The 14024-nt window shown below is 38.9% G+C and overlaps 1 protein-coding gene across 3 annotated transcripts in view; it reads right to left on the reverse strand.

The window, feature by feature from the left end:
- ADAMTSL1 (ADAMTS like 1) overlaps positions 1-14024 on the reverse strand; it is a 288623-nt gene that overhangs the window by 212101 nt on the left and 62498 nt on the right. For all 3 annotated transcript variants that reach the window (XM_058168823.1, XM_058168822.1, XM_058168821.1), the window contains exon 3: positions 84-129. In XM_058168823.1, coding sequence (XP_058024806.1) covers positions 84-129 — 46 coding nt within the window. The remainder of the gene's footprint in view (positions 1-83; positions 130-14024) is intronic.

Here is a 14024-nt window from a genome sequence, read left to right on the forward strand (position 1 = left end):
ACACATGAAGAATGAGGGAAACAATTTCAGGACTACAGAAGATCTACTTTAGTAACATTTGAAAATCATTAGTCTTTACTTACCACATTGCTGCATGTTCTATATCTAATATTCCGTCCTTCACAGCTCCTACATCAACAAGAAGGGGGGGGGGAAAGCACATATCACATACTAACCAGCAGAATGTTCCTAGTTGCTCAAGTAAAGGTCATCTCCAGCTATCATTTACCAGTCATTTACATGGAATTCATCGTTCCAGCTGTTGAATCTTGTTACATGCATTTTTGCCACCATGTATTTGTACGGGAGCAAAAATACACATTTCACACTTCCACAGAAGTTAGTTCTCTTGTTAAAACTTTTGGGCCTGCAAAATTGCATGGCAATCATCAAGAAGAGAATACAATTTCCTAATTATAGTAAATTGTCCACAGAGTTAGCTATCCTTGTCTATTGTAGAGAAATAAGATTCTCTTTACTTTAATAGGCTAACTTCTATTAATGTTATAACCATCTGTCCACTTGATCTTCTTCAGGTATATGTGGTATTATTTCCTATTCATTGGGCCAGGAAGCAGTTAAGAGAATAGTTACAAGAAAATTTGGCACAGGAGTTGCTGACAATCACCTATAGACTTTCACTAAACATTCATTAAAAAGTTTGGATATTGACATGACAGATATTTTTTTTAATCCGCATGGTGACATTAATTGTGAAGTTGCTAAATCTCTCATGTCCAGTTATATTCAAACTAGGAGTACACAAAATAGCTAAACAGTGATGACAGTAATATTACCATATAGTTAAGTATATTTTTCATTGGGCAATACCTTGGAAAGAGAAAAATACATTTGAACCAGCACTCTGAATTAACAAGCAATTTGATAGTCACATAGAATCATACCAACATACAAAGAGAAAAGTCATTTTTCAAAAAATGGAAAAGGCTGTTGTATTCAAAGGAGAAAACTTTGGTTTGTTGAAGGCTGCATTCCTTTAGGTTACCTGAATTTCATTATCATTATCATTATAGCTGTGGTGGCGCAGTAGTTAGAATGCAGTACTTCAGGCTACTTCTGCTGACTGCCGATTGCCAGCAGTTTGGCAATTAAAATCTCACCAGGCGCAAGGTTGACTCAGCCTTCCATCCTTCAGAGATTGGTAAAATGAGGACCCAGATTGTTGGGGGTAATATGCTGATTCTGTATATTGCTGAGAGGGTTGTAAGGCACTTGAAACAGTATATAAGTCTGAGTGCTATTGCCAAGTGCTATTTTTTAAAATCAAGATTAAAAATTAAAATCTGTAACACTGCTGAATATGCTTCGCAGTCTATCATAATACCTACCAATAACGTTGTATATTTACTCATTACTTACATTTCTTTAAGTTTCAGTTTTCTGATGAAAATTACACAAGTTAGGCTAGATTTTTTTCTTTCTTTGGCCCAAACAATGTCACACTAAGAGAGGCAGTGAATTTAGTTGTGTTTCCGCAAATGAACCCATTTAATCAGATCCTTTGGAGATGCCTGGGGACATTGTTCCCTACAATCTAACTGCTTGTTTACTCAATTTGAAGAAAATGTACTATCTATATATTTATATTTTTTTAAATGTATACTGACATCCAAATTATAGCCATATGTTTAGATATTTATGCCACATTACATATCATCATGGTTGCGGCGAACAATTTTTTTTTCACTGATCATAAACCATCATCCTTATTTCTTTTTCTTTTTTTTAATTGCAGACTTAAAAAAAATAAACCATGTTTTGTGTTGCATTTGTAACTGAATAGTGTATGGCTACTTTTAACAGTGCTTAAAAGAAGCTTTCCATAGCATGTGATGGAAATCCAACTAATACGTCCCTTTAATTCTAGTCAAACTGACTTGCAAATTTCTCTTGCATTGGAGAAGCATTCAGTTCTTAACCAATTGATTGGTTTTTACAATGGCTTGTGGGAATTACCTTGATGGAAACTCTACAGATTAGACCAGGGGTCTCCAACCTTTTGGACCTCAGGGACCACCAAATGCATAATTTTAAATCCCACGGACCATTGGAGGGGGGAGGCTCAGCCGTCTTTCGGGTATACCTGTCTGCTTCTGCAAGGCCTCTGGGTGAGAGGCCCGAGAGAAAGCGCCTGGTCCAGGCACACAGCTTGGAAACCTCTTTTGTGTTCCTTGTCTCAAGAAGCTTGGTTAATCTGAGTGAAGGAAAACGAAGACGGGCAGACTGATGGTGGCTTACTGAAGTTGGTGGGAAAGTCGGTCCCATATTCCAGAGCTGTAGTAGTCCCAGGACTGGCCCTTTGGTCATCACAGAGCAGCTCTTCCATCCGGGTGCATTCTCCTAGGGCTGCTGGGGCTGGAAATCTCTGCCACAGGGGGTGGCATGTGCAATGTGCAACTTTGCAGGTGGTTTAACGTGCAAAAAGAAGCGCAGCCCTCGCCGCCTGAATGAGGTAATGGTGCTGTTGCTGGGGTGGGGAGAGGCCCAAGCAGGTCAAAGTGGCAGTGGCAATGGCTGGAAGGTACGGGAGCAAAGTGCTACTTGCATTTGCACTGCATCAGCATTCCGCCTTTGCCGCGGTATATTTGCACCAGCTGGTGGCACCAAGGGAGCCCTCATCTCCTGCCGCTTGGGGCTTGGAGCGGTAAACCATATCCAGGAAGTACTACAGCAGGGAGAAACAACTGGAGTCAACCCTAGCTTTGCTATCCATTGTGGACACTAGATCGGCCCTTGCAAACTCTCATCTCTCGAGGAGCCTGGCCAAAGTTTCCCATGCCACTTCAGCAAGGGCTCATCGAGAGATGAGAATTTGCAAGAGGCCGATCTAGCATCTGGGCTGGCTACAAGAGAAATGTTCATTCTTGGCTGTATTTGAGATTTCTAGATGCAATGGACAGCAAAGCTAGAGTTGACCCTGGAAGCTTCTCTCTGGTAACAGGCTGCCAAGCTAACTGCCTGAAGGACCCCATCCTGTCCCTGGGAGTCAAAGCGCTGAAGCGCGAGTGGCACGGGAAACTTCAGCCGGGCTCCGTGAGACAAATATATAGATTTCTCTGCAGACCACCAAAATTTTCTCGCAGACCACCAGTGGTCTGCGGACCACCGGTTAGTGACCAATGGACTAGATAATAGTCAGACAAATGGCACTTAGTTTGTAGAAGGAATGTGGGTGTGGCAAACATCTCACAAGGGCCCTGCCCCAATTTCTTGGATTGCAAAGACAAGTGAGAGAGAAAAGTATTTTCTAACTTGCAAGATTCTGCTAATGTAAACTTACAATACAGCTGGTACTTCTAGGTATCCTTTTTATCTGGAATACCTCACAACGCTGACAGTATTTGTCAATGGCAGTTGTTGTCATTTGCCAAGCATAATGAGATAAAACATGTCAAACTCTTATTATTTGTTGGTTCAATTTTTATGACTAATAAAATCACCAGTGACTTCCGGGTAACTAAGAAGGATTAAGATGGGTTGATGAATGGATGAATGGATGGATAGATAGATAGATAGATAGACAGACAGACAGACAGACAGACACAGACAGACAGTCCTGAACTTATGACCACAATTCAGCCCAACATTTCTGTTGTTGTGAGACATTTTTTAAGGGAGTTTTGTCCCATTTTACTACCTTTCTTGCCACAGTTAATCACTGCAGTTGATAAGTTAGTAACACGGTTGTTAAGTGAATCTGGCTTCCCCTTTGATTTTGCTCATCAAAAGTTTGCAAAAGGTGATCACATGACCTTGGGATACAGCAACGGTCATAAGTATGAACCAGTTCCAAGCATCTGAATTTTGATCACATGATCATGAGGCTGCTACAAAGGTCATAAGTATGAAAAATAGTCATCAGTCACTTTTTTTCAGTGCTGTTGCAACTGAACAATCACTAAATGATTGTAAGTCGAGGGCTACCTGTATAATAACAGAGGAAGGCAGACAGACAACTCATATGGCTACAACTAGGCCAGCATCTGGGGGAAAGAATCAGGTCTTTAAAAGTAAAGGTAAAGGTTCCCCTCGCACATATGTGCTAGTATTCCGACTCTAGGGGGTAGTGCTCATTTCCATTTCAAAGCCGAAGAGCCAGCGCTGTCTGAAGACATCTCCGTGGTCATGTAGCTGGCATGACTAAACTCCAAAGGCGCAAGGAACGCTGTTACCTTCCCAACAAAGGTGGTCCCTATTTTTCTACTTGCATTTTTTTACGTGCTTTTGAACTGCTAGGTTGGCAGAAGCTGGGACAAGTAATGGGAGCTCACTCCATTACGCAGCACTAGGGATTCGAACCACTGAACTGCCGACCTTTCGATCAACAAGCTCAGTGTCTTAGCCACTGAGCCATTATTTAAACCTATTTAAACCTAGATGGGAATCCATCTCCTATGGTTATAATTGACAGAACCTGGAATAATACCAGTAATTATTATTCTAGTTAACTTATTGAATATTTTACGTGCTTTTCAACTGCTAGGTTGGCAGAAGCTGGGACAAGTAACAGGAGCTCATCCCGTTATGCGGCACTAGGAATTCAAACCGCTGAACTGCCGACCTTTTGATTGACAAGCTTAGCCATTGAACCACCGTGTCCCAACCAGGTCTTTAGGACCTTCTTAAAACAACGAGATGGAGGGGATGGGCTGCATTTTCATAAAGTAGATACAGTAGTATGGCAGACAAGTACAGGTATCAGAAAGGAGAAGGAGGTGGATGATAACCAAACCCAGAGAATGAAGGATTTCATAAGTACCACCAGTCCCCTGAATTGCACACAGAGGCTCACTGGCAACCAGTGCTGCTCAGAAAGCAATATTACATAATTGTAACAAGGTTCACCATAATTATTTGTGCTATGACGTTCTGGATCAGATTTGGCTTCCAAGTGCTCTTTAAGGGAAACTCAATGTATATAGTGCATTGTTCCACATTAATCCAGGACAGAGGTAAGTAAGGCATGAGTGACTTAGCTATCATAGTCATACAAACTATTATAATTTTCATACTCTAATTGCTTTCTTTATACACAGGAATCAAACAGAAAGTAATTATGCTAAATAAGAATAAAATGCTTTTCAGTGTCTTCAAAATAGGCAATATTGTAGTACTTAATACTACATGCATTAACAGCAGCTAGAATTGTATTTGGACAACACTGGAAGAGCATAGAGAACCCTACAGAAGAGAATGCAATAAAAAAGAACTAGAATGTGCAGAAATGGACATATTAACACTTAAAATTAAAGACAAGGAAGACACTGAATATTTCTTAACATGGGATTTGTTCTATCAACGGTTAACGAGCAGAAACAGAAGTTAGATTTCAAAACATACAAGAGAATAATTTTGTAAAAATGGTTTACCAAATGGATAAGTAAGCAATATTGTCATTATATGTTTATTATCAATGTTACGATGAGACATCATTGTTACTATATGATTATTATTAAGTTATGAATGCTACTGTTATTAAGATGATGATTATTGCTCAAACTAACTATACTCAGACAACACACTGTTTATATACACTGAAATTTTTGGTTTTTCTATATTTAATAAAAAACCCAGGCAATGTTAAAAATAAAGAACTGAAGTTATATGAACATATATGTCCATATATGTCATTATTTCTTTCATCCAGCTGGGGTAATCTGGGCAACAAAGATTGTATCATTTCAATTACTATAGACTCACAATAGTGGTGGGTTTCAAAGTGTTTTATTACTGGTTCTGTGGGTGTGGCTTGGTGGGCGTGGCATGGCATGGTTTGGTGGGTGTGGCAGGGGAAGGTTACTGCAAAATCCCCATTTCCTCTCAATCAACTGGGACTCGGCAGAGAATAGATGGGGGTGGGGCCAGCTAGAGGTGGTATTTACCAATTCTCCGAACTACTGAAAATTTCCGCTAGTGGTTTTCTTTTTTTTATTGAAAAAGTTTTACAACAATTAAATTTTTTCCCCTTCCCTCCCTCCTAAACCCCTCCCCCGGACTTCCCGGAGCAAACACAAGGTATAGTTCCTTAAACAAAACAGTCATACATTAAATTTTAAAATCTAACACAATTATAATCTTTCTCTCACATAACCTGACTTCTTCCATTAAAATCAAAATAACATCCTTCATTCAAAAGCAATCCGAAATTTCTTAATCTGATATCTATTTTGAATATAATCAATCCAGTTCTTCCATTCATTTAAATATTTTTCTTGAGTACTGTCTTTCAAGAAGGCTGAGATTTTAGCCATCTCAGCCAAATTGGAAACTTTCAATATCCATTCTTCTATTGTGGGTAATTCTTTTTTCTTCCAATATTGTCCAATCAACAGTCGTGCTGCTGTTATTAAGTTCAAAATCAACTTAGTCTCAATCACTGTACAGTCCGTTGTTATTCCCAAAAGGAAAAATTGCGGTAGGAACTTTATCTTCTTCTTCAGAACATTCTGCATAATCCACCAGATTCTTATCCAGAAAGACTTAATTTTCTTACAAGTCCACCATACATGAAAATATGTAGCATCATCACAATTACATCTCCAACATTTCGCTTGCATATCTGGATACATACATGATAATTTTCTTAGGATCTAAATGCCATCTATAAAACATCTTATAAAATTTTCCTTAAATTCTGCGCTTGCGTAAATTTAACATTTCTAACCCAAATTTTTCCCATGTTTCCAACATTATTGGTTCTTGAATATTCTGTGCCCATTTTATCATACAATCCTTTATTAAATCTCTTTCAGAATCTATTTCTATCAACACAGTATACAATCTCTTTATATGCCCCTGAGTTTGATTTCTAATTTGTTTAACCAAATTTTCTTCATTTTGAATGATACCAATTTTCTGATCTTCTTTTCATCTAGCCTTTAACTGTCCATAATGAAACCAAGTATAATTCCTCCTTCTTCTTTTAATGTATCCAAAGATTTTAGTTGTAAATTTCCCTCTCATTGTATAAAAGATCTTTATAAGTAATCATTTCTTGTTCCTGTTCTATATTTATATTCTCTACTGCGTGCGAGGACATACCCATATAGGAATTTTATAATTTAACTTATAATAATATTTTTCCAGACACAGAAGAGAAATTCTCAACACATGATTCTTAAAAGCTTTATCTACTTTCTTATCATACAATAAATATGCATGCCAACCATATAATAAATCATAACCTTCTATATTCAAAATCCTTTCCTCCGTCAAATTAAACCAATCACTTATTACCGAAAGAACAACTGCTTCATAATACAGTTTTAAATTAGGCATTTTTAATCCTCCTCTTTCCCGTGTATCTTGCATTATTTTCATTTTGACTCTCGCTTTTTTCCCTTCCCATATAAATGTATTAATTCCAATCTGCCATTCATCCAAATTTTTATCTTTCTTAATTATTGGTATCATCTGAAACAAGAACAAGAATTTAGGCAAAACATTCATTTTTATAGCTGCTATTCTCCCTAACAAAGATAATTGTAATTTTTTCCAAGTATTCATTTCCTTCTGAATTTTTTTCCATAACACATCATAATTATTCTTATACAATTTTCCATTTGATGAAGTAAGAAAGACTCCTAAATATTTAACCTTTTTTACAATTTCAAAACCTGTTATTTCCTCTAGTTTTTCTTTCTGGTTCTTAATCATATTTTTGGTTAACACTTTTGTTTTATTTTGATTCACTTTAAACCCTGAGACCCTTCCATATTGATTAATTACTTCCAACAAATATACACTCGAATTTATAGGCTGAGTCAACATAACAACCAAATCATCTGCAAATGCTCTGACTTTATATTCATATCTTCTAATTCTAATACCCTCTATCTCCTTAACTCTCTTATCTTATCCAATAAAGGTTCCAAAGATAAAATAAACAATAAAGGTGATAAAGGACACCCCTGCCTTGTTCCTTTCGCAATTTTAAAACTATCTGTCAAACTACCATTAATTATTATCTGAGCTGTTTGCTCTCCATAAATTGCCCTAAGTATTCGTGTAAAACCATTTCCAAATTGCATTTTGTCTGATAATTTAAATAAAAATTCCCAATGCAAACGATCAAAAGCTTTCTCTGCATCCAAGAATATAAACGCTGCCGGAATCTGATTTTTCTTTTCCAAATATTCCAATAAATTCACTATCTGCCTAACATTATTCCTCATTTGTCTCCCTTTTATGAAACCAGACTGGTCAGTGTGAATCCTTTGTTGTACAATTTCCATTAACCTATTTGCCATTATTTTTGCAAAAATCTTATAATCATTATTCAAGAGTGAAATCGGTCTATAATTCCCAGGCTTAGTACAATCCTGATCCTCTTTTGGTATCAATGAAATAAAAGTAGTCCTCCATGATGGTGGTACTCCTCCTCCCATCAATATCTGATTAAATAACTCCATAAGTGGACCAACTATCTCATCCTGTAACTTTTTATAATATATTGCTGTAAGTCCATCTGTGCCTGGGGATTTCCCTATTTTTAATTGCTTTATTACCAAGATAATTTCCTCAGAAGTTATAGGCCGATTCAACTCTTCCCTTTGTTCATTAGTTAAACCTTTAACTTTATATTCTTTCAAATATTTATCAATATCCATATTCAATATTGTATCTCTGGCATATAAATTTGTATAATATTCCAAGAAAGCTTTTTTAATTTTATCCTGTTGAAATCGCACTTTACCCTTGTATTCAATTCCTTCAATAGTACGTGCTTTCTGTCTTTTCCTTAACATATAAGCCAACCACCTCCCTGATTTATTGACTTCCGGTGGTTTCGTTTTCCCCGAGGAGGACGCCTGGAATGGCGTCCCGAACTGAGATTCTGTAAAAGCTGGTGAAACAGCAGGAGAACGGCTGTTAGCCAGCTTCAAAGCTTTTCTCTGGGTGAAAGAGATTAGCCAGAGCGGCTGGAGAGCAGAAGATTGCCCCAGGGGCTCTGCTTTCTTATGCAGAGTCTCGGAGGGCTGCCTGCATAACCCAGCCTCACTCCAGACTCGGCTCGATCCTGTTAATTAAGCAGGACAAGAGGAACACGCCCACCTCTGCTCAATTGATTCCGTTTTGAATAACTTAAAGCAGACGGGACAAATACAAGTGATCGATTACTGGGGAAGCAAGAAGAGAGCTGACTTCTACTCCTTTTTAAAAGGGGAAAACTTTTTCTCACTTGAACTTAGTGAAGGAAGAAATGGCGTCTGAGAGGAAGTGGATTGGAGGCTGCTTGTGAGAGAAAGTGAAGTTCGTCTTTGTGGATTTTAGCTGAATAGAAGCTTTCCAGAGGAGGCAAGGTGAAAGTTTTTATTTTACAACTTTAATTGGAGACTTTTTGAGACTTTGAGATTTTATAATTCTAATTAGAGACTTTACTTAAATTAAAATGGCTTCTAAGCCACCAAAAGTTCCCATGACGAGAAGGGGGTCTGAAACTAATTTAGAAGATATATTAAAGGAACAGAATAGAGTTTCTGAAGAGCGATTTAAAGAAATTATGAATAATATTCATGGTGTGAAGGATCAACTTAGGGAAGAAATTAAAGAGACTAATAAAAAAATTAGAGAAGATTTATTGATGGTTTTTCAAGGTTTGGCAAAAAATTTGGAAGTAATGGAGGATAAAGTGGAAGTAATTAGTCAAGCAAATCAGTATTTGGATAATAAAGTTGGAGAGCTTCAAAATAAAGTGGATAAAATGAGGATCATGTGGTGGTATTGCAATATAGAGCGTTGGAGAAGGCTTTGAGAATTAGGGTCTTCAAGACCGGAAGGAAGAAGATCTTAAAAAAGTTATATCAGAAGCCTTAGCTGAAATGTTAGGCATGGACCCTCGAGAAGTTGATTTTCAAATTGATAAGGCATATAGGGTTAATTCTTGGGTAGCGAGGCAGAAAAAGCTTCCAAGAGATATTGTAATTTACTTTTTAACTTCTACAATAAGAAATCAGATTTTGCAAGCTACATACCAAAAGAAATTGCAAATAGCAGAACAGGAGGTGTTGGTTTTGAAAGAGATCCTGCTAAAATGTTAAAGGATAGAAGGATTTTAGGTTTTTACACAAGAGCTTAAGAAGCATCAGATTCAATATAGATGGGAGGTTCCAATTGGTTTAACAGTATTTTTTCAAGGCAGGAGATATCGAATTGATACTGAATTGAAAGCAAAAGATTTTCTTTTTAATGTATTGAAAGTGGATGTAGAAACAGTGGATAAAAGTCTTCAAGAGAAACAGAGTGGGGAAGCTGAAACTGCACCTGTGATATCAGTACCTCAAGAACAATCTCAAGAACAAAGAGTGACAAGGGAGCTATTAGGCGTAAGGAGATGGAGGAACGACTTCAAAGACAGGAACGGATTCTACTACTGAAGCTGTGGGAGGAGCCAAGTCAAGAGTGAGGGTCTTCAGCTAATTGCTCAGAAGCTTCAAGAGGCCAGAGATGGCAAATAAATTTTGACATGGAATGTTAATGGTTTAAATTCAGCACAGAAAAGAAGAAAAATATTCCATTATTTGAAACAATTTAAAATGATGTGATATGTTTGCAAGAGACACATATAAAATTATCAGATCAGAAATATTTGATTAATTCAAATTAGGTAAACATTTTGTTTCTTCTGCTCGAATAAGAAAATGGTATAGTTATATATTTGAAGAAAAATATATCAAGTAAATTAATTGAAACGGATATTCAAGGAAGATATATTGCTATTGAATTGATTTTAGAAGGAAAAAAGACACTTGTGATTGGCATATATGCACCTAATCAACAACAAGAAAATTTTTATAAACTGTTACATGAAAAATTGACTTTTTGGGACTATAAAACATTTATTATATTAGGGGATTGGAATGGTGTAATGGACACTAGAAGAGATAAAAGAACTCTTTCTAAGAAAATTCCTATGCATGCAAAATTGCCTAAATCTTTTTTTGATTTGATGGAAGATTTTGAGTTGAAAGATATATGGAGAAGGCAGAATTTTGATGATAGAGATTATACTTATTTTTCGGACAGGCATCAATCTTTTTCACGTATTGATTTTATATTAATTACCAATGACTTGCTTTCTAGGGTTAGGAAAACAAAGATATTTCCAAGGTGTATATTGGATGGAGTTGCAATATGAAGGTGGAAGAAGATCATGGAGAATAAATGAAAATTTGTTTAGATATGAGGATAATGTAAATCAATGTAAAAAACAAATGAATTTTTTGATTATAATTTGGGAAAGGGAACTTGGATAGAAATGGTGTGGGAACGCGAGCAAGGCCTTTATGAGAGGAAATTTGATATATATTAATAGTAGACAGAGGAGAAAACTACAAAACAGCGTAGGGATTTAGAAGAGGAAATTCAGAGGAAACAACAATTATTGGTATATAATCCACATGATTTAAAAACTACTGAAGCTGTGGGAGGAGCCAAGTCAAGAGTGAGGGTCTTCAGCTAATTGCTCAGAAGCTTCAAGAGGCCAGAGATGGCAAATAAATTTTGACATGGAATGTTAATGGTTTAAATTCAGCACAGAAAAGAAGAAAAATATATCAAGTAAATTAATTGAAACGGATATTCAAGGAAGATATATTGCTATTGAATTGATTTTAGAAGGAAAAAGACACTTGTGATTGGCATATATGCACCTAATCAACAACAAGAAAATTTTATAAACTGTTACATGAAAAATTGACTTTTTGGGACTATAAAACATTTATTATATTAGGGGATTGGAATGGTGTAATGGACACTAGAAGAGATAAAAGAACTCTTTCTAAGAAAATTCCTATGCATGCAAAATTGCCTAAATCTTTTTTTGATTTGATGGAAGATTTTGAGTTGAAAGATATATGGAGAAGGCAGAATTTTGATGATAGAGATTATACTTATTTTTCGGACAGGCATCAATCTTTTTCACGTATTGATTTTATATTAATTACCAATGACTTGCTTTCTAGGGTTAGGAAAACAAAGATATTTCCAAGGTGTATATTGGATGGAGTTGCAATATGAAGGTGGAAGAAGATCATGGAGAATAAATGAAAATTTGTTTAGATATGAGGATAATGTAAATCAATGTAAAAAACAAATGAATTTTTTGATTATAATTTGGGAAAGGGAACTTCGATAGAAATGGTGTGGGACGCGAGCAAGGCCTTTATGAGAGGAAATTTGATATATATTAATAGTAGACAGAGGAGAAAACTACAAAAACAGCGTAGGGATTTAGAAGAGGAAATTCAGAGGAAACAACAATTATTGGTATATAATCCACATGATTTAAAAACTACTGAAGCTGTGGGAGGAGCCAAGTCAAGAGTGAGGGTCTTCAGCTAATTGCTCAGATAGCTTGGACCAAGATTGCGATGATCCGGATGAGATGACTGAGGCGCGTCTTGTTGATACCGTTTGGGATGAGTTCGATTCTGTGACTCCGAGGCGTGGACAGGCTGCTGGGGAAGCTGCATGCCACTACATGTTTACTGGACCCGTGCCCCTCCTGGCTGGTGCTGGCCACTCAGGAGGTGACACGAGGCTGGCTCCAGGGGATTATAAATGCTTCTTTGATGGAGGGGATCTTCCCCGCCACCTTGAAAGAGGCGGTGGTGAGACCCCTCCTCAAGAAGCCTTCCCTGGACCCAGCTATTTTGGGTAATTACCGTCCAGTCTCCAACCTTCGCTTTATTGCGAAGGTTGTAGAGAGTGTGGTGGCGTGGCAGTTTCCTCAGTACCTGGAGGAAGCTGTCTAGCTAGACCCGTTCCAGTCCGGCTTCCGGCCCGGGCATAGCACGGAGACAGCTTTGGTCGCGTTGGTGGATGACCTCTGGAGAGCCAGGGACAGGGGTTGCTCCTCTGCCTTGGTCCTGTTAGATCTCTCATTGGCTTTTGATACCATCGACCATGGTATCTTGCTGCGCCGATTGGAGGGGTTGGGAGTGGGAGGCACCGTTTATCGGTGGTTCTCCTCCTACCTCTCTGACCGGTCGCAGACGGTGTTGACAGGAGGGCAGAGATCGACCGCGAGGCACCTCACTTGTGGGGTGCCTCAGGGGTCGATTCTCTCGCCTCTCCTGTTCAACATCTATATGAAGCCGTTGGGCGAGGTCATCAGTGGCTTTGGGGTGAGCTATCATCTGTACGCTGATGATACTCAGCTGTACTTTTCCACCCCAGGCCACCCCAGCGAAGCTGTCGAGTGCTGTCCCGTTGTCTGAGGCCGTGCAGGTCTGGATGGGGAGAAACAGACTCAAGCTCAATCCATCCAAGACGGAGTGGCTGTGGATGCCGGCATCTCGGTACAGTCAGCTGCAACCCCAGCCGGCTGTTGGGGTGAGTCATTGGCCCCGACGAAGGGGTGCGCAACTTGGGCGTTCTCCTGGATGGACGGCTGTCGTTTGAAGACCATGTGGCGGCCGTCTCCAGGAGAGCTTTTTACCAGGTTCGCCTGGTTCGCCAGTTGCGCCCTTTTCTGGACCGGGATGCCTTATGCACGGTCACTCATGCTCTCGTCACTTCTCGCCTGGATTATTGCAATGCTCTCTACATGGGGCTACCCCTGAAGTGCACTCGGAGACTTCAGCTAGTCCAGAATGCAGCTGCGCGGGTGATTGAGGGAGCACCACGTTGCTCCCGGGTAACTCCACTCCTGCGCAGTCTGCACTGGCTACCTGTGGTCTTTCAGGTGCGCTTCAAGGTTTTGGTTACCACCTTTAAAGCGCTCCATGGCTTAGGGCCCAGGTACTTACGGGATCGCCTGCTGTTACCCTATGCCTCCCATCGACCCGTACGCTCCCACAGAGAGGGTCTCCTCAGGGTGCCGTCCGCCAAGCAATGCTGGCTGGCGGCCCCCAGGGGAAGGGCCTTCTCTGTTGGAGCACCTACTCTCTGGAACGACCTTCCCCCCGGTTTGCGCCAAATATCTGACCTTCGGACCTTTCGCCGGGAATTAAAAACTCACTTATTCATTCAAGCGGGACTGGACTGATTTTTTAGACTTT

Source organism: Ahaetulla prasina, chromosome 2 (assembly GCF_028640845.1).
Source record: "Ahaetulla prasina isolate Xishuangbanna chromosome 2, ASM2864084v1, whole genome shotgun sequence".
NCBI classification, from domain to species: domain Eukaryota; kingdom Metazoa; phylum Chordata; class Lepidosauria; order Squamata; family Colubridae; genus Ahaetulla; species Ahaetulla prasina.